We start from the raw sequence: 22,461 nt of genomic DNA on the forward strand, positions 1-22,461 counted from the left end.
AGGTGTGAAAAGCTTTTTTTTTAATTTCTTTCTGTCAGTATGAGGTATATGATATTCATTCATGCATATTAGCTGATAATAAGTAATTACACCAAATATCACAAGACTGCTAACTGTAGTCTATTAAGCCTGATAGCATGTGGCAGAGGGGTAAACTGAAGTTAGTCAGTCTTTATACAATACAACACATAGTTGTGGTGATAACTAAATTTTCTACATTCAGAGATAATGTTTTACATGATATGGCTACGGTTGCATACTGGCACCAGGTTGCTGTGACACTGTGAGCTGCTGGCTCAGCTACAATACTGATTCCAAGAGCCTTGAATGTGCTTCTACTGACTGTCTAACCGCCAGCAGACGCTCTGTATTTCCAGTGGGAACAGTTGTTTCCAGATAACACACTAACCACTGTACTCATCTGTAATGTTAAAGCACAATGGCTCGGCGAAGCCTATATAATGCGTCCCTTAATTCAAAATGATGTGATATAATCATTATTGAATGAAACCGTTTTCCATAACTCTGCAGTGCAAGTGAAGCAACGTAATGTTACTGGAAACATTAATGTTAATGCTAACTACAGCCTGACAAAGAAGGGCAGTGACATCAGAAGTGAGGAACGGGTGATCAGCATTGCAGAGCCCAAAGCCCGAGTGGTGCTGAAGAGAGTGAACACCAGGACACCAGACTTCAACTAGTCCCAGGCAAAGTCCATGGTACCCACATGCTTCAAGAGATCCACCATGGTTCCCACTGCTCAAGAACAACAAGCCCTCATGCCTGAACGTCTACTAGCCAGTTGCACTGACTTTGGTGGTAATAAGGTGTTTGAGAGGCTGCTGAAGAACATCATCTCCTCCTCCATTCGAAGCACCACAGACCTGCTCCGGTTCGCCTACCGACCCGGCAGATCCACAGAGGACACCATCTTCCACATCCTGTACACCAATCTCCACCACGTGGACAAGAAACAGGGTAACTATGTGAGGTTGCTGTTTGTAGATTACAGTTCAGCGTTCAACACAATAGTGCCCAGTAGGTCCGAGCCCCACGAAAAAACCGTACATGCTGGACCTGAAAGCAAAGCTACACACTTTGAGGAGGTTATCACACAGAAATTTACTCTAGGCCCAGCAGCGGCAGCAGAGCCTGTACAACAGAAGGGCTAGACTCACCAGGAGATAATGTGCTTGTATTGCTCTCTTCTTCCAGCTCAAAATTACTCGCCAAGTGGCAAGGACCGTTCATGGTCACACGGCGGGTGGGCGGCGTTGACTATGAGATGGTATGGTCAGACAGGGGAGGAGCCACACAAATATATCACCTCAACCTCCTTAAAGCATGGAGAGAGGCTGGAATCGCATCTCTGGTGAGCCTGGTCAAGGAGAGAGATGAGTTGGGGCCGAAGGTGCCAAATTCCACGATTCCCACCTCCCTCCATTGTGGTAATCATCTCACAAAGGCCCAGAGAGCCAATGTTGCTGTATTGCAACAGCATTTTGCAGATGTGTTCTCCACCTTCCTGGCCGTACTTCGCTCATTGAGCACCATTTTAAAGAATGCAGCCGGGCGTGACGGTGCGTTCATGGCTCTACAGCAGGGGTGGGCAATTCCAGGCCTCGAAGGTCGGTGTCCTGCAGGTTTTAGATGTGTCCTTGATCCAACACAGCTGATTTAAATTGCTAAATTACCTCCTCAACATGTCTTGAAGTTCTCCAGAGGCCTGGTAACAAACTAATCATGTGATTCAGGTGTGTTGAACCAGAGTAATATCTAAAACCTGCAGGACACTGGCCCTCGAGGCCTGGAGTTGCCCACCCCTGCTCTAGAGGCTACCTGAACAGAACAAATAGTTCAGAGGGAATTGGCTGATATTGTGTTCATCAGCTGGGAGCTAACTGACCGGGAGACCCGGTACAGTATGTTAGAGAAGAAGTGCCTGGCCATTCGGTGGGCGGTTGACTCTCTTTGTTATTTCACCCTCTGCTGAGGCCACGCCCCGCTGCAGTGGCACCACTGCAGGAAGGATGCCAACGTCTGGATCACCTGGAGGTATCTGGCTCTACAGCCCCTTAAGTTCAAGGTCCATAGGCCGGGGGCGCAGGTGGTTGTGGCCAATTTCCTCTCCCACTCGTGGGCGGAGGAGTAGGTTCGGGCCGATGGGGCCCCGGCCTCAGTCGGGCAGTGGGGGTCTGTGGCAGGGGTGTGGTCTCTGGAGTGGAGGGGCGGTACAGTGAGCTCTTAGGGCGGCTTTGAGGTGGCAGAAGAGACAGGTGTGTGTGCTGGGACTAATGACTCTTTCTCCGAAGGAGCCGCTTTCAGAGTTACCTATGCTGAAACCAAAGTGAAACTGCTGAACAAGCAAAAATAAATATTCCCAAGCACGTCATTCCTGTGTGTGTCGGGTCCTTTTTTCACATTCAAGTATTTAAACTAGGGAACGTTTAAAAAACATTAACTAAAAATTTACCAAAAAAAGGAAGAAATCAGGAAGGAGGCAAAGAGTTTTTCACAGCACTGTAGGCCTGCTTATTTTCTTTTCAGACAGTGGAATCAAAAAATAATTACTTAGCTTAGATATTCATTGCTTAAAATAACATTGTAATAACAGGAAATATGAATCGCATACAGTTTTACTCCATTTCAGAACAACATTCTTTGTTTTTGGTTTTTCTTGGTTTTATGTTTTTAGGAAAGTGCATAAATCTGTATGAAAATTTTGAGTACAACAAAATCCTGTTCATATTAAATAGGAGAGCAGGTTTCCCCTTTATAAACATTAGCCATACTTTGCAAGTTGTTACCGGACAACCTAACTGTAATGCCTTTATTCACAATCTGCCGTCTCTCCTCCTTTGTCCACTGACCTTAACTGTGTGTCCAATAAAAAGCCTCCAAGGCACCAAATGTATTATGCCTTGACATTATATCTGGGCTAGCTTTATTCCTTGAACACCTACATTCACTGAGGTCCAAACTAAGCAACAGTGGGAGAATAAATTGTAATGAATGCCAAAGCTGAGCACTAAGAGGTATTTTGTTCTTGAGGCTCTTAAGGAATATGGATTATGAATGAGGGCGGGATCAGACCTGCTGGGGTTTCAATATGTATGAATCTTTTCATATGCACAGAGCCCAATCCTTTATCTGCCACAGCAGGTGAGGATCAGGCAGCATTTCTGACACCAGTGAAAAGCAGTCATGTGGGTTAGGATTTTTAGCTGTGTGCTCTGCTGAAAAATATGTATTCCACAGACCTGTTTTTATCCAAGAAATCATGTTTTTAGTTATTAAATGATGCAGCATTTTTTTAAAAGAGAAAGTATAAGTTCTTTTGTGCTATCCCCCAAAAAGGTAATAATTTCATCACAAACTGAAAAATACTATTCAGTAACATTAATATGAAGAAAGGCAGTTCACAACCATCATAAACATTTAATTCTTGGTTTTTGCAGTCATATCACACAAAATACTTTGCATACCCTAGAGTAGTACTGAAGAAGGTATAAAGAATATACAAGTATAAAGAGTTACTGTAGCTGCTGTGCACCAAAGGATACACCTGGGGGCATAATTAAATAATGAGAAGAGCAATGTTTTTACTTTGTGCAAAAAAGAAGTACATATACAAAATTACCATTGGATGTATGAAACCTGTGCACCAGCAAGCTGCATACTGCCATGCCCTTTTATAGGAAAGTACATTTACCTTCCTCCCAAAACAGCCTGCACAGTTCTTTAGTCGGATTGAACCAAAATGAGCATGCAGCAATCTGCATGTTATGTTATGGCTGCTAATACCAGGTCACTAGTGTTTATTGATAATATGACTGCTGATAGCAGTAGCAGGATGAATTTGATAGGTGCAGGGCTATGCTTTATGCTCAGATTCAGCCAAATGCTGCAAAACTGGAGGACGGTGCCTCAGGGTGCAAATGGACAATGACCGTACTGCAGCAGCACCCCAGTACTTTAGCATTGTTTGTTCTGTTATTTCAGTTTGTTGGCAAGTGATTGCTACACAACATGGCAATATATCAGTTGTTCAAAGCTTAGCTGGTTTAGGACCTGGAGAACTTGCCATAAAATTGATGTAACCATGAATTTGATGTAAAATGAAATCCTCATCTAAAACCTGTCTAATATTCAGATTTGTTCGATTAACTGAAACATGTATGTGTGACAAATATGCAAAAAATAAAAAAAATAAATCAGGAAGGGGACAAATACTTTATACACTCTATTATAGTTGAAGAATAACATAAGAAAAAAGAATAGAAAGCCAAGCTGATTTGACAAGCTGGCATATAGTGGCCCTTTGAGCCCCAGCTTAATTAAACAAGCTTCTATGCTGGCTTGCCATCCCAGTCAGCCTATCTGTCTGTCCCTTTTTCATATGCTATTTCTAAAGTCTCCTACTCATCGAAAATTAAGCGATGTTTGGAAAATTTGGCACATTTGGACTCTTTCTTTTCCCACAGTTGAATCTGGAAGAATTGTTTTTGCAAATCTTTGCATTTTGCCATCAGCATGTACTTCTTTCTTTCTCTTAGAGATTCAAATGTTTTTTTTCCTTAAGCAAGTAAAACCAGGCATTGCAGTTCCATTCAAGAAGTATTCATGAATTTGTTTAGGTCTGCTTTTTATCATCATGACTATCTTTTCCTAACTTTGCCAGATAGATTTTGGTGCCTTCCCTTAATCAGCCTATAAGCACAGTTACACATCAGGCCTCAAGAACACAGTGTAGACCAACCATAACTGAATCATATGTTTCTCACTACATCTTGGATGTTTGTATATGTTGCTACATTTGCTGAGCAAGCTTGGATACTTTTTGCTGGAGTGCAGTGCATGATCCGGTAAGCATGAGCCCATCCTCTCAAAAACAAGACTTTGTGTCAACATCAGAGGGGGACATAGCGTTAAGAATGGAAACATAGTTAAATAGGAAACAAGGGTTCCAATAGACCTTTTATCACTGAATGAACTTGCAGACCATTTTAGTGTTCAGCTTCTTATGTTTTTTAACTGCCCCTGCAAGACCTCTTTCAAACCTGTTAACTTTTATCGACTGGAAAAAGCGTTCATCCTCCAGCTTCACTGTTTATATTATGCTAACATAGCTGTGTTGCTAGCGATCACGTAGCACATCATTATATACCAGCTAGCCAAACTTCAGTAACCCTACAAACGTCACTGCTGTTTAGTTTTCTGTCTTCATTTATGTTGGAAGTGATAGCAGAGCTGTACGTTTGAATTTGTTTCAGAAATCTCTCAGTCAGAACATGCTATATCATATTTAGATAGAAGCTAGCGAGCTAACTTCCTGCTAACTTCTAACTCCGTTAAATTTCATAAATCCTGTTTTCATGGATGCCTGGATGGTAAACTTAATTGTTACACTTTGTAAAGCAGCAATGCTGATCATTTTATTAAAGATGAAAGAATTTAATCACCTCTGCAACTCATCTGCAGAACAGCTGTTTATTTTTTATTTATATATTGAAGTCAAAGCCTAAATGAATATGACCCTTCTGCACCCACCCCCAGCTGCTGACTGCTTTGAGGGGTGCGTTCTACTGAGCAGACTTGCAACAAAAGTTGTGTTTGTCATTAGCATCTGGGTAGACTGTACCTGTACATGTAGCCTTTAGGCAACGCTCAGGGAAGCGAGTTTTAATCTAATTACTGAATTGGTATTGTTAGTGCTTCTTCCAGTTACTGATTGGTGATCTAAAACGTGCGTTTATAAAAGTGTATACAATTTGGAACTTTCCAACAAAACGGTAACCTTAACATGCCCAGTGGAATGCATTACATACTAAGTGAAAAAAAGATCAAAAAAACAAAAAAAAAGCAAAGAAAAAAATGTAATATCTTACGTTATGTGTTACAAATCTATAGATGCTTTGACCAGCACAACAAATGAAGACTTATACATTTCTCATTTTCTTTCCCTCCATATACATCCTGATAAAACTGACATCCTGGTGATTAGTCACGAATACTTTACTCTGGGGTTTGGTGACATTGCCAGCATCGCTGATCGTCAAGACCAAATTTTAAAAACTTGCTTTCTGTCTTTAAAGATGAAGATTAAATGATTATGACTGCAATTGTGGCAACTGGGCAACAATGTAGCAATAAACAGCGGTTACTTATGTTGGCCTTAAATTCATTACCTGTAATTTCCAAGTGACTAAACAGTAGGATTGTCATCAGGTGATGTAAAAGGTCTCCAGCTAAAAAATGTGAAACTCTATTTGGCCTTCACAATGAACAAATCTGGCTCCTATAGCTCTATTTAAAATGATAAAAGCTTGACGCAAACAATATACAGCTGGTCATCTTCCTTGGTTTTCCCCGACCTGCTCTAAAAAAGATGAAAATGCGATAGTGTTGTAGTATATGTGTCTGGTTCCAGCCAAAACCATTTGTCATCCTATTTATTGCTGTTTTTTTCTGTCCACTAAATCTGTGTGATATGAGCTGCTGCTTTGTCACCAATGATGTCAATAACTGATTTTGAAATGATTTTTACAGTTTTATCATAATTTCTTTTAATTACTTAAATCTGGGAACAAGAGGACACAATCACAAAGCGAAGACAATAAATTAAAATATATAAGTTCTCTTTCAGCATTTACCTGGATGCTGTGCATTGGGTGTTTATCCTTCTTGTCCAGTTATATGTTTAAAATGATAGCAGGATTATGTTGTGTGTGAGGAAACATGCCTTTTAGGTTGTGTATACATGCATATCTTCAGTGTGTGTGTGTGTGTGTGTGTGTGTGTGTGTGTGTGTGTGTGTGTGTGTGTGTGTGTGTGTGTGTGTGTGTGTGTGTGTGTGTATTCTGGGCTGGGGGATCCTCTCCTGCAGGTCTAATTACTTTAATGAGGGATGTCTCCCTCTCTATCAGCCCTACCCAGGGGTACACATTAACATTCCCCCCACATAGTCATACTCACCAACACTCACAATTAACCACAAATTCATCAGCAGAGTAAATAATCTCTCTTGCGGTGAGAAACTTACTTCTATCTTAAACCCGTGTTTCTGTGAGAAAGCAGCCCCCACCAGTCAGATGATTCAGTCCAGACTTCACTTGATTCCTGGGGTGCTTTAAGTCTGTCTGCCTCACATCCAGTAGACACTTAAAGGTGAGAAGACACCAGGGTGTAACAATTTTTTTCTTTCTTTCTTAACAGATCAGACAATATGCAACAGAGTCATTATTTGGCTATGGTGTATCACTCTCATCCACTCATCCAATTTAGAAACCAAGAAAGTGGCTGACAGTTGGGTATCTAATGATGTTTCTGTTGTCATCCACAACTATTACCCGTGCCATGTGTATTTTTCTGGGTTTTTATGTGTGTCTGTGTATTTAGCTTCAGAGAGCAGCCTAGCGTTTCCAAGAGACGGTGCAGGCACCACTAAGGGCCACAGCTTTATTCATGAGAGAGCTGTAGAAGCTGGGATGGTTAGTTATTCAAACTGATCTGATGAGCAAAGCCCAAGGATGTGAAATAAACACGTTGAAACTTGGATGTTTTCCCACTGCATATCAGCAATCAGTCCAGGTTTTGTCTGCCCTCTTCTGTTCAAAGCTGGGAACAGCAACACTGAGTCCACTTGTGAGGATTCACAATTTAAAAAAATATATGCAGTAACAGTAATTTCCATGCATTTCATACTCACTCACATGTGTGTTTAGCCGAACAGCTTTTCCTGTCTATATGGAACACAACAGATAATTAATGATTAATGATCAATTGTGGCTCAGTTGTTCTTAAATATAAGAGCCAAAAACCTGTGTTGTTGTATAGATAGACAGATAGATAGATTACTTATTTATTGTTTAAACTACATTGAGAAGCAATATGAAAAACTAAGAAGAAAAACTTCTTACTTCTTCCAGGACTAACATCCCAAGCACTCCAGCAAATGAAAAAGAAAAGAATCGAGGTAATGGCCCGGCTAAAGTCCAGGCCTCAACCTGTCTGCAAACCCCAATGAACTGAAGCAACACTGCAAAGAAGAATGGGACAAAATCCCCCCACAAGATGCAAGAGACCACTAAAGACATACGGGAAGTGATGACTAAATGATCACACCATAGAAGTTAGCACTGTTGCCTCCATTGTCAGTGTCTGGAACTGTAGTGTGACAGTGCATTACTTTTAAGAAAAGTAATGAGTAATGTGCAGTACAGACTGATGATACATAAAAAATTTAAAGTTAAATTTAAAGCCTCGTTTAGATGTGTTGTCTCAAATTCTAATCCGGCCGTCTTGTAGAGTGTAACCAGTGTGTGCATCTTACTGTAAACCCTCTGTATTTGTATATGAACTTCATTCAAGAAGGTGAGTTAATGATGACACATCTATTTCCTTAAAAGTCTTCCTCACATAGCTTGATGTTGTGAATTTGTATTTCTTAACCAAGAGAGGAAATTCACACTTTGATGATGTTAATGGGTTAAAGACTTCAGGCAGTTATTGACTGCAACAGATTTTCATGCAAGTATTGAAAATAATCCTTATGTCTGAATGTATGTTAATCTGCTCACTTACTTTTGTAGTAGTAGTTGACTATGTACAAAGAAGGCTGTAAGAGAGACTGTTCCACAGGACTGCTGATTCAGAACTTGGAGACAAGGATCACAGATTCAGTCACAGTTGGCTAGCTGTTGCTAAAAACAGGAAGTGAGGTATTTCTTCACATGAAAACATTGTTTGCATATTCCCGAACATATTAAAACCAATGGAGAGGTTTAATTACTAGACACGTTGTTACAGAGTCGCCGATTGAGAAATGGATCAAGTTGAATGTTGTTTTTCTACTATCGTTTCAAAATGATTTGTTCTTTTAGTCTTTTATGAGCTATTTTCATCCAAACATTTTCTTCTACTTGTTCAATTCAGGTTTAGTGGGCGACCCATCCCTGCTGCCATAGGGTCAGGTTACACCCTGGACAAGTTGGCAGTCTGTCGTAGGGTTAACACAACTAGACAACTATGAATCCTTATATTCACACCTAATGGCCGGTTTAGAATAATCAGTTAACCCAACCCCACACATGTCTTTGGACTGTGGGAAGAAGACACAGTACTCAGAGAAAACCAGAGAAACACAGACACAGTTGGAACATTGAGGTACAAACAGACTGGATTCAAACTGAACACCTTGCTGTGAGATGACAGTGTTAACTAGGGGTCGACTTCTCAATTCAAATTGATTTTAGTTTAAATAATGTGATATCCATTCATTAAATCCTAAATCGATTTTTAAATATAAATATTTTTTGCCCAAAATGCCAGAATCTCAGGTTAAAGCTCAAAAACCTTTATGAACAACCACCAAACAGCTAAAACAGCAAATGAGAGCAGGTGAACATATTCCGCACAAAGATATAAACACAAAGCACTGATCCGACAGCACGTACGTGGACATCTCACAGATGCTGAAGCTGCAGGTCTCACCTCTCTCTAACCAAAATTCAATGAACGAGCAGCAAAAGAACATGCAAACGACGCTTCATGTTTGATAAATATTATCATGAATTCCCTCTGAATTGGGCTGTTTGGCTTCTACAACTATAAAATCAAACTTCCTCCAGTCTTTCAGTGTGCTTCGAGACCAGTTTACCATCAAAAGTCTCTGTTTCCAGCATTGTTCGCTTGCTTATTGTGCGTTCATGCTTTTTACTCACCAGTCTACCATTGTGTACAGTGCTGTCACCTGCTGGGTTTTTTTTCAAAAATGTCCTCCGACAAGAAAGCCTCATTTTTGCTGTTCGAAGTTATTTAAGCTTTTACACATTACAAAACGCTCAGCTGTGTCTCTAATCAAACCTCTGTAACTTTGCTTCATTTCAGCAGCATCAGGTAATCTTCAGATGTTGATTCATGGTTTTCTTCAATTTTGGTTCTACTGCAGAATATTTTTAAAGTTATCTGCTATAAAAAGCCAGAACAGGAAAATCTCCTTCATGTTGTTCTGTTTTATCCTCAGTTACTTTGACACGAAGGCATCTGTGATGTTTACACCTCTGATGAAATCGCATAAGTGTCAGCTTTCTTTTTATACACAGACATAAAAATATGGATCTGTACTGATAAATGATCAGAATTATAATATTTCTGTCTAAGTCAAAATGGAATCAGTCATAGGAATCAGCACCTCATATCACACCCAAAATATAAATGACAACAGTGATAATAAAGGTCCTGTTTTTTAACCTGAACATGATTTTTAAACATATGCAACCTAACCTGACCTAAACTTTTCTTCACCGGATGCTCCTGCAGATAACTGTGTCAACCATAAACAAGTAAAATATAAGAATAGTAATATAGTAATCGTTTTTAATGTCCAGCATAGGAAGAATAAGCATAACAGATCTTCCTCAAAGAAGACCTTTTCTCATTAACTGACATGGTAAACTAACAAAATAAAGACCAGCAGGTGAGCATATATTTAATTAGCAAGTAAAATCAATTTTGTCTTTTCACACAACAATTTTTCCATAAAAAAATAAATAAAAAAATCATTCCAATAACATTTTACTCCTTCACTTATACACAGACCTACTCGAAGGATTATTTGGGATTAGACAGTTGCTCTGTGTACACCTCAGAGCAGTGGAGGGTCACATGTCAAACCCCACCAGGGACCATATATGGGAATCAGAACACAAGCTATGATCAAAAACTTAGCAAGTAGGGAGAGAAAAACAACTCCCTTTAAACAAGAAGAAACCAAGTATGGGCGTAGAACAGCCTTAGGTTACTTTTTGGATTTTACATGCAATAAAGGAAAAATCATAAGTGAGAAATATCTCTTGCTAGTACCTGTCAGTACTCTTGTATCAGTGGGAGGCTTTTAACTCCTGGGACATCCAGAGAGTAACTGTAACTGTAACACATAGTATCTGCAGTTAAGTGTGTGCACGTCATACCAAGGACCTGGATAAAATGATTTCTTGGCTACTATTACTTGGACAGAGGAAATATTCACAGGGAACAGCTACAGAACCCAGGAGAGTGTGGGGGTTTTACACTGAGAAAACATGGTTTAATTGATCCGAATGTGCTGCTTCAGTAAATTCTTTGTAAATGAAGGTCATTGTTATTTAAGGACATTTCGCCTATTAACAAGACAAATATGACTTATAGGGTCTGATGTATAATGAAACTGAACAGAACTGCACTGGCATTTTAAGCACCGCAGAAGACTGTAGACTACAAGCTACATTTAGTTCTTCACACACATGCACTTAAGTACTTTATCTACCTTGCATTCACACTTATGGTAAATTTAGAACTGACAAGTAACCTAAGAGCCATGTCTCTGGACTGTGGGAGCAGGCTGAAGAAGAACCCCAAAGAAAATCTTTCCTAGATGGGTATCACATGTTCACAAAAACCACTTATACAGAGTTTTACATAATTTCCTTAGAGATTATTAAAGTGTTCTGATTCTGATGATTTATAAAGCACATGATGCCTTTAATGTTACTATGTCCCACACAGGCAGCACAGCACTAGGATGCCAAAGCACACCAGAGACACCCAGGCAGGGGTGTGTGAAACAGGGCTGTACGATGATGAGTGGGTGTGCCCCACTGTAAAATCTAATTAGTTCCCAGAACTTAAAAAAAAATTGTAAAAAGGTGTTAATGTACAAGATGACTATGACTGCTGTTAAAATTGGGGCAGTGGGGGGAGCGACACAAAATGAACCAGGTGAGTTGTAGAAAAAGGCAAATGTGAAGTCATCAAAGAAAAGATCGATGGCTACGTGAGGAAAACTATAACAAAAGAAACTGTTGCAAAGCTTGATTAGTTATGCAAGAAACAGATATAAAAAACCCACGTTGATTAACTGATCAGGGACTGGTTGGGAAAAATAATAAAGACAAGAAGAAAACTAAGGAATAAACAAGACACACACACACACACACACACACAGTGTTGGGATCCCAGTCAACAGCTGTCCACCCTCTCTTCTGGCTCCTTCCGGCAGGCATGTTTTTGACTCATTAGTCTGACTCCCTTCTGATTCCAGGCAAACACAAAAGAGGACAGAAGAGTAAATCATCACTGTGTGTGCAATGACTCAGCAGGGATAATTAACATTGCACAAAAAATATTAATAATTATTTGACAGCAATACAGCCTCACTGCATTGTTGTCTTTTCTTTACATAAATAAAGATATTTCCACCATAAACTGATGCAGAAAAGGTGCCAAATGTTGATATTTATAATCTCCTAAAACATCTCTACAGCCAGGGCGACTCTGGAGGTCATCTACTCATCATAGAGGTTGGTGGGTTTTTGTTTTGTTTCTTGTTTATTTCTGTAATATATTTTAATCTGCATATTTCCTGCGGTAAGTGGCAGTCTTTATTTTCTTTGCAGTGTTGTTTGAATACACAGCATTTGGTGTCACGCTGCCTGGCCATATAGGCTTATGTCACATTAATAAAACTCACAATCCTGAATGTAATATTTGTAGCAACTTGATATGTAGTGTTTGGATTATGTACTTATTAAAGTGATAATAGCCTCCAAAAAATTAATTAACAAGCAAACAATAGGAGCAAAAGGCACAGCAGAATACCAGATCGAATCCAGCGTTTGTCAAAGAGAGCTGAGATAGAGAGCTTGCAAAGAAAGCCCACCTGGCTAAATGAATAGGCAATGTTGTCAGGGTTTAGAGGAGTCAGTCGGCTGTGAGGCTGCCATATAATACAGCAGCTGTCAGCGCTGACAAGTCTCAGAAACACACACCTCTAATCTCAACACCCCACCCTTCCCCCCGATTTCTTCTCCCCCTCAACCATAAAAAATGACACACTCCGCAAATATTAAACATCTTCCAAGGCCTATTCCAACATCTTCTTTTCTTTAACACAGTCCCCCTCCTGCTCCATCCTTCCTGCTCCCTCTCCCTCTCCCCCTCCACATCTCTCTCTCTCCCATCTTGTCTTGTCCTTGTCTCCTCAGAAGCCCTGGCAGCCGGATCATCTCCGTCTCTTAGTGTCAATTAAAAGTGAAATATCTGCATTTGTCAACATATCATTTGTGCTGGGCCCGTGATGCACTGCTGATTTGTCGGCCGATTCCTGACACTGGGGAGGGAATGCCGAGGCGGCAGTCTCCCTCATTAGACCTGGAGCTGGCACCATGATGGCTGACACTGCCGGGAGGCTTCGCTCCCCACCGACATGATACTAACCCAAGAACAGGCCTCGTCTGTCAGTCTTGTCACTTGCCAGCCAGCCATCCAGTCAGGGAGAGCGAGGGGCAGATGGGTAGAGGAGGAGGTGAGCGAGGGTGGGAAGAAGCTCCATGCACACTTCTGTGGGGGCCAGGCAAGGAGAGAGCTTATAATGAAGTTTATTTGTTTAGCACAATGTCAATAAATGTCATATTGTTTGAAAGATGTGTTCACAAGGGTTGACAAATTGTAAACAGTTCTAATAACCTCGTAACATCCACCAGGTCACCAGTGACCTGTTTAGCATTAGGGTTGGGTTTTCTTTTAGCTCCTCACTAAGATTAAGGTAATGTAAGGTATGATATTTGCATTTTATAGCTGAAGGTTTGTTTGTTTTTTATCAGAATTAAGTTTAACACATGAAACATATTTTAGATACGCACAGAAAACAGTAATCAGTTGATTTTTGAGCACGTAAACAGGGTAAAAGGGAATCCAGATTATTATTTCCTCTTAAATGTTCTTTTTAAGTACCGCCAGTGCTGTTTAAATTAAATGAAGTCATTTAATCTTTGTCCTTAGATAGAAGGAGGTGTTGGATTGATTGTCACACATCCAACAACATATCCATAAAGTCAGACCTGCTCGGGAGCAGGTTTATAACCTTTAATCCACATACAAAGAACAGGTCCTGGAAGTCTAAAGCTCCACAGCAAATGCTCTTGCATTTCAAATTTAAAATGAATTTTTTCCTCCTGGATGCAAGAATCTCTTCAGTAAATTTTAGCATCATATGCCCATTTTTGCTTAGCAACATGCTGCAGCTCACAATCTTTATACAACCTGATCCAGCTCATTACCAACATTTAATGCAATAACCTCAAGAAGTTCACCTGCCTCCACCTCCCTAGATCCAAACTACCATCTGTTTGATGGAAACAGGCCCAATACACCTGGTTCTGACTCTGTATCCTACTGGACCAAAGAAAATTGGTCCACAGGTCCTGTGTTCATACCTGCGATGGACAGAGCTGTTTTCAGTAAAGCTAGGTGGACCTGCACAATTATAAGCAGCTGTCTTTAATCAGTCCTACTTCTGCTGTTTTTGGACTGTGTGAACTGTTGTGTGGCTCATCCTGTGAAAGTCACAAAGGACACTAAAGGGGAAAAAACACAATAAAAATAAAACCGAATCAATTGGGTGGCAATGACCTACTTAAACAGGGTCTAAGCAAGTCGTTAGACCAAATATATTATAACTATACTTTTTCTTCTGTCAGGAAATACCATGACAGGACTGGACCAAACCCCCAGACCTCAAACAACAAGCCAAAAATAGATGTATTTTTATTCTTATTTCTTGTTTAATCAAGAAGCACAGTCAAAAACATCTCAGACAGCAAATGTGCATGTGACACTAGGTCTAATGATGCCTCCTGCTCATCCCAGGTTAAACCATCTATTTAGCCAAATTGCACATTTTGTAAAAGTTGCAAGAAAAGGCAGAAAGTGAAGACAGAATTAAGAAAACACATCCTGGTTAGTCAGTTAGTACATTTAAATAGAAAAGAGAAGCTTGGAAGCAGGTTAGCAGAACAATTAGGAATTGGGCAAAAAGAATAAAAGAGCAGTCAGGAGGTAAGACGATACACATGCGTGAGGCAAACTGACAAGGAACAAAGGCAAGACAGCAGGTGAAATATACAGCAGCTAATTGGAGAATAGAACGGGTGAGGTTTGTCTGTGCATATATGAATCAGGTAATTGGGAGCAAGTCAGAGGACATCTGCTGGGTGGAGCAAGTGTGACAAGCTGCAGAGCAAGAAAAAACGATATCAAGAGAAACTGCTAAAGCAAACAAATATTTTATGACTTTTTTACCACCTTTCTCTAGTGTTCTGACAGTTTGTTGGTTTTTAAATATTATTTTTGTCCTAATTTCATATATCTGCCTCTGATATTTGCACCAACTCAACATAATGGATACCTAATAAGTTTGTGGTGCTTAATTCATTTTTTAAAAAGTCTCCATGTTGTGGTGACAGAAAAAATTGATACATCAACTTTCTAATGGCTTATGTTTCAGTGAAAGAATAGCTTTGCAAGCTGCCTGCTGAAGTGACTGAGACATACGTGATACCTTAGTTTTTACTTTGGATTGTCACAGCCGAGCTAGACTTTAATTCTGGAATTCCTGGCTCCTCGGCCCCCACACTGCAGGAGCAGGGAGGAGGAGGATGCTTGCCCTGCTTAACTTGCCATCATTATGAGGAAAAGTACTGACCAAGCTAACAGCTACCCTGGGTAGGAGTCACTCAGAGACACAAAGGAATGCACTATTATAGCTTCAAAGAGTAGGGGGGAGAGGAATGGGGGAGGAAAATGTGAGAAGGCTGAGCAGCGCATAGTGGGAAAAGAAGATGTTTTTTTTTTTAAAAAGGAGTAGGACTGTGGACGTGGTTCAGTAGTCATATTTAATATATATTTTTAAATATACCATATTTAATAGTAATGTATTTTTACCACGATATAATTCATTTCAATTCAATTTATTTATACAGCATCAAATTGCAAAAACAGCCGCCTGAAGGTGCTTTATACTGTAAGGTAGAGCCTACAATAATACCTCCAGAGAACAATCATATGACCCCCTATGAGCAGCACTTTGACGACAGTGGGAACAAAACCTCTCTTTAAACAGGAAGAAACCTCCAGCAGAACCAGGCTCAGGGAGGGGCGGGGCCATGGGTCCATATTCCTGCAGACCGCCGTGTTACTGGGAGATTCAGTGTTGCAGCATTTTTTTTATGTCCCCTTCCCTGGATCTGTGCCTCCATGCAAACCTATCTCCAAGGTCCACACACAGTTCTTTGGGTTTCATGGCTTGGTTCGTGCTCTGACATGAACTGTCAACTATGGGACCTTATAATAAGTGTGTGCCTTTCATATAAGTTCAATCAACTGAAGTTCCCACGGGTGGAGTCCAATCAGTTTGTAGAAACATCTGACAGATCATCTGAGCTCAATTCTGAGTGTCATGGCAAAAGCTGTGAATAAATATGTACATGTTCTGTTTTTGCCCTGCGACAGACTGGCGACCTGTCCAGGGTGTACCCCGCCTCTCGCCCTATGATAGCTGGGATAGGCTCCAGCGCCCCCCGCAACCCTGAAAAGGATGTTCTGTTTTTGCTTTTTACCTTCAAAGTGTATTCACTTGGTCATTATTTCGAGGTGAGAAATGTATGTAATTCAATATTGAATAATGCTGTAACACGACAAAATGTTGACTCAGTGAAGTGCTGTAAGCACTCTCCAGATGCTCTGTACTGAGAATGTGTTTAGCATTTAGATGAAATGCACCTGAAGCCTGACATGGTGGATCTTCAAATGTAAAATACACATCACTGACGTCACAGAGAAAAAAAGATCATCCATGTTATACATTTTGTGTTTTATTTTTACTTTAACACTGATTAAGACACATTTCAAAATAACCTGATCCCATATCCAGCCTCGTTTCTCTTATATACATAAACAAACACTGTAACCAGAAACATTGATGGGAAATATACATTTAGCTTCACACACACGAGCTTTGTAAGACCGTTACAGTCTCAGTGTGCTGACCCATTCATTTCACTCATAAACCAAATAACATTTCTAAACAACAAAACCAAACTGTCAGTGCTCTCTGAACAGACTGTAATCTTTTGGAGTCGGGTGCCTCGTGCACAGATCTAACATGGCACAGTTTCAGTAAAAACACCACCAGTGTAAAAATCATTATTATCATTCTGTACGTAGTTGAGATATTTACCTACCCTGTGCATATTCTGTTAAAAGACATTGTGTAATACTGTATGTATACTTTAATCAACATGTGATTAAAGTATTATATGTCATCTCTAAGATGCAAAACACCTAAACAGCTACAAATAACACAGGATCCTATGAAGGCACGTACCTCTACATTCACTTTAAAGGGGCCAATTAAGGATTTCAGGCTGTTATGAAACACTATGGGAGCCCTGCAGAAATATAAACAAGCCTGACTAATAATTACAACACAGTATGATTATTTCCACAGAAAACTTCATGAATAACCACATTTATCTCACCAGCATAGTCCAGCCAACACTTACATATTAAAGGGCATCCAGGTTGCAAGACTTGCAAATAAAGCCTCTGAATTTACAGTAAATAGTGCAGGAATATTTTTATTCTGTTAAATTTGCCTTGATGATTGGGATGTTTGCTTGGGGTGTCTATTTCTGCATTTACGATTAAACTCTGTGCATACAGAGGACACAAGGTAAACTGTAACTTAAACTCTAATGTTTTAAATCTTCAAAAAATATACAGATAATGAGCAGAATTATGTGGATATAACACTGCTTAAGATAATAAGAAAAACTCTGAGCATTAATGTGTAGGTGTAAAAGCTTCCCTCCCCGTAGTCCTCATTGCCCAGCTGATGTTTATCAACAGCATTTCATATTCAGGTCGAAGTTTTGGCTTCCACTTCCTTCCAAATGTGCTGTATGGGCGTGAGTTCTTCCACAAATCAATTAAGAACATTTATGTTTGGAATTAACATACAATGACATGTAAAACAGAGATTTATAAGCACATAACTGAACTGAAATGTTCCTTTAGCAAAAGAAAAGACCAAACCAAGAACAAGTGTAAGAGTTGTCGGAGCACCAAAACATCTGAACTATAACACAGTCTGCCAGCACGTTTCTCTTCTACACATCCTATGCAAAATAAAACTAAGCTATGATATATAACCATCACTTGGGTTGGTTCATCGTGTTTATTGTAACCTCACAATCGGAATAACCTTCCTTAAGAACTGTCTCGAGTAGAACAGCAGCTTTGCTCCTCAGTGGAAATCCGGCACCTCACTAACCCAATAAAACAGAAACGGATATGAATATACTTTTGGCCACCGATCTGTATTAGGGCAGATGTAATTGGCTGGATGAAACAAAATCAATGTAAACTTCAAACATGAAACATTCACAATATTCAGCTGTCACTTGTTTGTCACTTGTTTGTGTTTTTCCATGATTTTTAAAGTTTTACATGAGTGTATGACCTCTGCACCATCCATTAACTGTAAAGGTCAGCAGCACTGGTGAATACAGAGTAAAAGGCAAGCGAGCAGGTGAACAGGACTACAAATGCACAGACTTTCCAACTTTCAAATTTTCCTGTAAATGTTAACTTGAATGAGGAATTCTTTACATTACTCTCAAAGTCAAATTCAGTCTGATCAGTATTTATGAAACAATATAAAACAACAGGCTGAAATTAAGCGAAATGATTGGTCGTTGGCCACAGTGGATAAACACTGGAAGGTATAAACATGTAATAATGGTATGTGTGTGTTTCCTTTGTGTATTCACGTCCACAAATACAGGTGTGACCTCCTCGGACTACAGCAGTAACATTTCTACAACAAAACGCTCTGACACGAAAAATACATCAAAATAAACAAACATAAAAACAAATTCAGTGGTTTCAACTTTTGCAGCAAAGTAAACACAGCAAACAACAATGACATTATAATTACTCAATAATAAAGAATGGTGTGGTTGACTGTGTGGAGTCATACAGTGCACATTGACAATATAATACAGCAGTTAGTTTTTTTTCTCCTACTTAGGCCACAGCGACGTCTCGCCACAGCGACGTCTCGCCACACGCTCCGTTTAGAGTTCTGATCTCATTTTCCATCACACAAACTTTCCAGAGATTCTCATTCCCAACGCGTAACAGACCGACGATCTGTCACGGACCGAGGTGTCTCAATGTAGCGTGAAATGAGACGCTCCGGATTCTTGAATCCAACAGAATGACGCTCGCGGCGCTAACACACGCTTAGAGCAGAGGATCTAACCCAGGGGTGGGCAATCTCAGTCCACGAGGGCCGGTGTCCCTGCAGGTTCTAGATGTGTCCTCGAACCAACACAGCTGGTTTAAATGGCTAAATTAGCTCCTCAACATGTCCTGAAGTTCTCCAGAGGCCTGGTAACGAACTAATCATGTGATTCAGGTGTGTTGACCCAGGGTGAGATCTAAAACCTGCAGGACACCGGCCCTCGTGGACTGAGATTGCCCACTCCTGCTCTAAGCCTAACCCTATCAGACAGTGTTTTCTAAAGTGATTCATGGTCAGAATGTAAAACACATTGACATGTAGAGATTCATTCCAAACGGCTCTCATGCCTCTGAACATGCCGAGGATTTGTCACGTAGCGTCGGTATGTTATGTGTTGGAACTTTCTGTACTGTTTTATTCACACAAACCCGAGCCAGATGTGCTCCGTGAGTAATACTGCATTGTACTTTAACCTCTTAACATCCACCAGGTCACCAGCAACACAACTAAGGTGAGGGTTAGAGTTATGTTTGGGTTTTGTTTTCTGAAAAACTACGACGAAGTCTGATCAAATCCTTTGGCATTGCAGTTTTTGTTTGTTTGTTTGTTAATAGCGTTTTCATTATTTTTAAATTGGAAAAGTTGCATAAAAAGGTGAGCATATATATCAACTTAGCCAATACCCAACGCCTGACTGTAGTCGAGTCGCTCGTAACCTGACTGATTTTAAAACGTTAACAATGCTCTTTTCCAGTGGGACATCGTTTATATTAGGCAAGTGGAATCCCTGGCAGCATTCTTGAATTAGAAATTTAACATCAAGGTAATTTAATTCAAAATGCATTCTTTCAGACAAAAAAGCTTCACTGTGGAAGGAAAGAAAGGAAAACCCAATATGGCAAAAGACATGACGGATATAAAAATGACGTCTGGCTCCAGAAAAATCTAAAACTTCAGTGTGTAACTACAACTACCACAAATAGTGGGGAACAAAGTAGTGCGCAACATGCACGGATCAGCCACAGCGTGAAAACCTAACGTTGGCTCTCTCAGTTAAAACATGGGGTCTGTCACTGGGACGAGCAGCAGACATTTTGGTCCGTTTAGCTTCTGATCACATCCCATAAAAGCTCAGACTCGATCTGGACCTGAGCACTTTGGAGTTCAGCTCCACGTGTTGGGCTCCGTGGTGCTCTCGCTCTACTCCCGAGCCCTTGTTGTGGTGCAGTTTTTTTCGTCTTTCCTTTTTATTTATGCAAAACAGATTTAGTGTGAAAAGCAACGCCCAACGAGAGCTAAACATCGAATGACCAAACTCTTTCTACCAGCACAGTCTGAGTTTGCCTCTGTCAGCATCCACGTTGAAGTCTTCACCTATAAGTTGTGAATGTCACAAGTTTTTCTAGAGAGAAAATGTGATACTGATTATTTTGTTACCTCTTTCCTTGTGTAAAGGATAACACTGAGGACTATTTGATCTCTCGCCCTTAATATGCATCCTTTGGATGTAAGTCTGTGAGGAAAGGCTTCAAGCCTTAGATAAGCCTCTCTTCTGGAGGCACTTTGAGGACGCTGCCCATTTCCAGTCTGGCCCCAGCTACCTCCTGTGAGCTGGGGCTGTATGTGCCCTCTGATTGACGCTTCTTTCGTGCTGTCATGATGAGAAAAAACACCACCAGGATGGCCAGTAAGACACATAGAGTGGTCAAAGGAATGGCCACTGCCAACCATGGAACTCGCTCTGTTTGTTCCTCTTTCTGCAAGAGAACAGCACAGACCAGCTTAGTTTGAAGTGTGGATAAAGACTGAAGCACAATTTCAAGCACTGCTCTGGAGGTTTAATCATTTTCTCTTGTAGCTAAAGGAAACCTGACTCAAATAAAGGCATTTCAAACTGCAAACCCATTGAGCAGAACTAAGCACATTAACTTACAACTAGTTTTGGTGAATGGAGTTGTGTGTCACTTACATTGCTATCGCAAAGCGTGCCAGTGTATCCTGACACACACACACACTGGAAGTGGTTGAGTCTGTCGAGACAGGTGGCACCATTGAGACAAGGGCTGGACTCACACTCATCTATTTCTGTCTCACACCTGAAACACATCAACAAGGTTTTAGCACAATACTGACTGACAGAGCAGCAGCTCACATGTGCCCTTCTGACCTTTCTACTTAGATGTGGTTCAGATGTACTTTTAAAAGTACAGGGTGTGGAAGAGGAGAGTGTGCAGTGTCGTACTCCTACCTGTCTCCAGCATATCCTGGCTTGCAGGTACAGTTGCCCCCAGAGTCACCTCCAATACAAACTCCTCCATTAAGACACTCAGTGTTCGCATTGCATGCCACAGGAGGAAAACGCCATCTATTAGACACACAAACACATTTTCTCAAGGAGGCTTTCGACAGCAGAGCTTCAGCTAATGATTATTTTTAGTAGCTGAAGCTCATCAGCTCTTCCGGTTATTGGATATTTTGTTCCGTAAAACACAGGACTGGAAAAACAGACTGGAAAAACAGACTGGAAGAACAAGTCTTTCAAAAGCTGGAACCATCAAATGTTTGGCATTTCTGTTTGTTTCAGATGACACTGGCAGATTATTCATGTTGATCACCTAGTTTACTAATTGTTAATTTTTTATAGAGTGTTTAATTCTAGTAAAAAATAATAGTTTTCAGGGCACATGTATATTGAAAAAAGGATAAAACACAACGTTAAATGGTAAGTGTTACCTGAAGCGAGCTTCAGTTATAACATGAGGCCAAATTTATGCAGCAAAGAGAAAAAAAATCACACAGCTGTGGGTGAAAATGAAGAATAGCTGTGAAGAGAAGCAACTTCTTTACAGTTGACAGAGAAAGTCCAGGCGCAAAAAGGAATGTAAACGATGGCCAGCAGGGCAGAGCACTTACACTGATGGTAGCTAATTCTAGCTTGTGTGCTAATGCAATTGGTAGATAACAGATGTAGCAATGTACTGAATGGCTAATAAAAGCTGATTCATCAAAACATCTTGGGTTTATCTTGCTTGCCTTTACTTGATAGGTGCTTTAGACAGTAAGGTTCTAAAAAAAAAGAAACAATGCCCGCTTTGTGCTACTTAAAGTACAGCGAGCTAGCTGCTTTACTATCTTAATATTTTCAGACATGAAATATTGGTTCATACATTAGACCAGCGGTTCCCAAAGTGGGGGGCGCAGAGCCATTGTAGGGGGGGGGGGGGGGGGGGGGGGCAAAGTATGACTAAAAAGAAAAGACTGCTTGGACAATGCTAGCATAATGGACACGTTATTGACGGGGCTCCCACACAAACATGAGATTTTCTTATAAAACAAAG

At 40.4% G+C, this 22,461-nt stretch overlaps 1 protein-coding gene across 1 annotated transcript in view; it reads right to left on the reverse strand.

The window, feature by feature from the left end:
- Positions 1-18,289: 18,289 nt before the first annotated feature.
- Positions 18,290-22,461, reverse strand: part of LOC308404923 (protein crumbs homolog 1-like) — a 29,493-nt gene continuing 25,321 nt past the window's right edge. Inside the window, exons 11-13 of the mRNA XM_080895221.1 lie at positions 21,372-21,488; positions 21,093-21,219; positions 18,290-20,880 (exon numbers count right to left, since the gene is read on the reverse strand). Coding sequence (XP_080751347.1) covers positions 20,659-20,880; positions 21,093-21,219; positions 21,372-21,488 — 466 coding nt within the window. The 3' untranslated portion in view covers positions 18,290-20,658. The remainder of the gene's footprint in view (positions 20,881-21,092; positions 21,220-21,371; positions 21,489-22,461) is intronic.

The sequence above is a fragment of the Rhamphochromis sp. 'chilingali' genome (assembly GCF_963969265.1).
Source record: "Rhamphochromis sp. 'chilingali' genome assembly, chromosome: 10".
NCBI lineage: Eukaryota > Metazoa > Chordata > Actinopteri > Cichliformes > Cichlidae > Rhamphochromis > Rhamphochromis sp. 'chilingali'.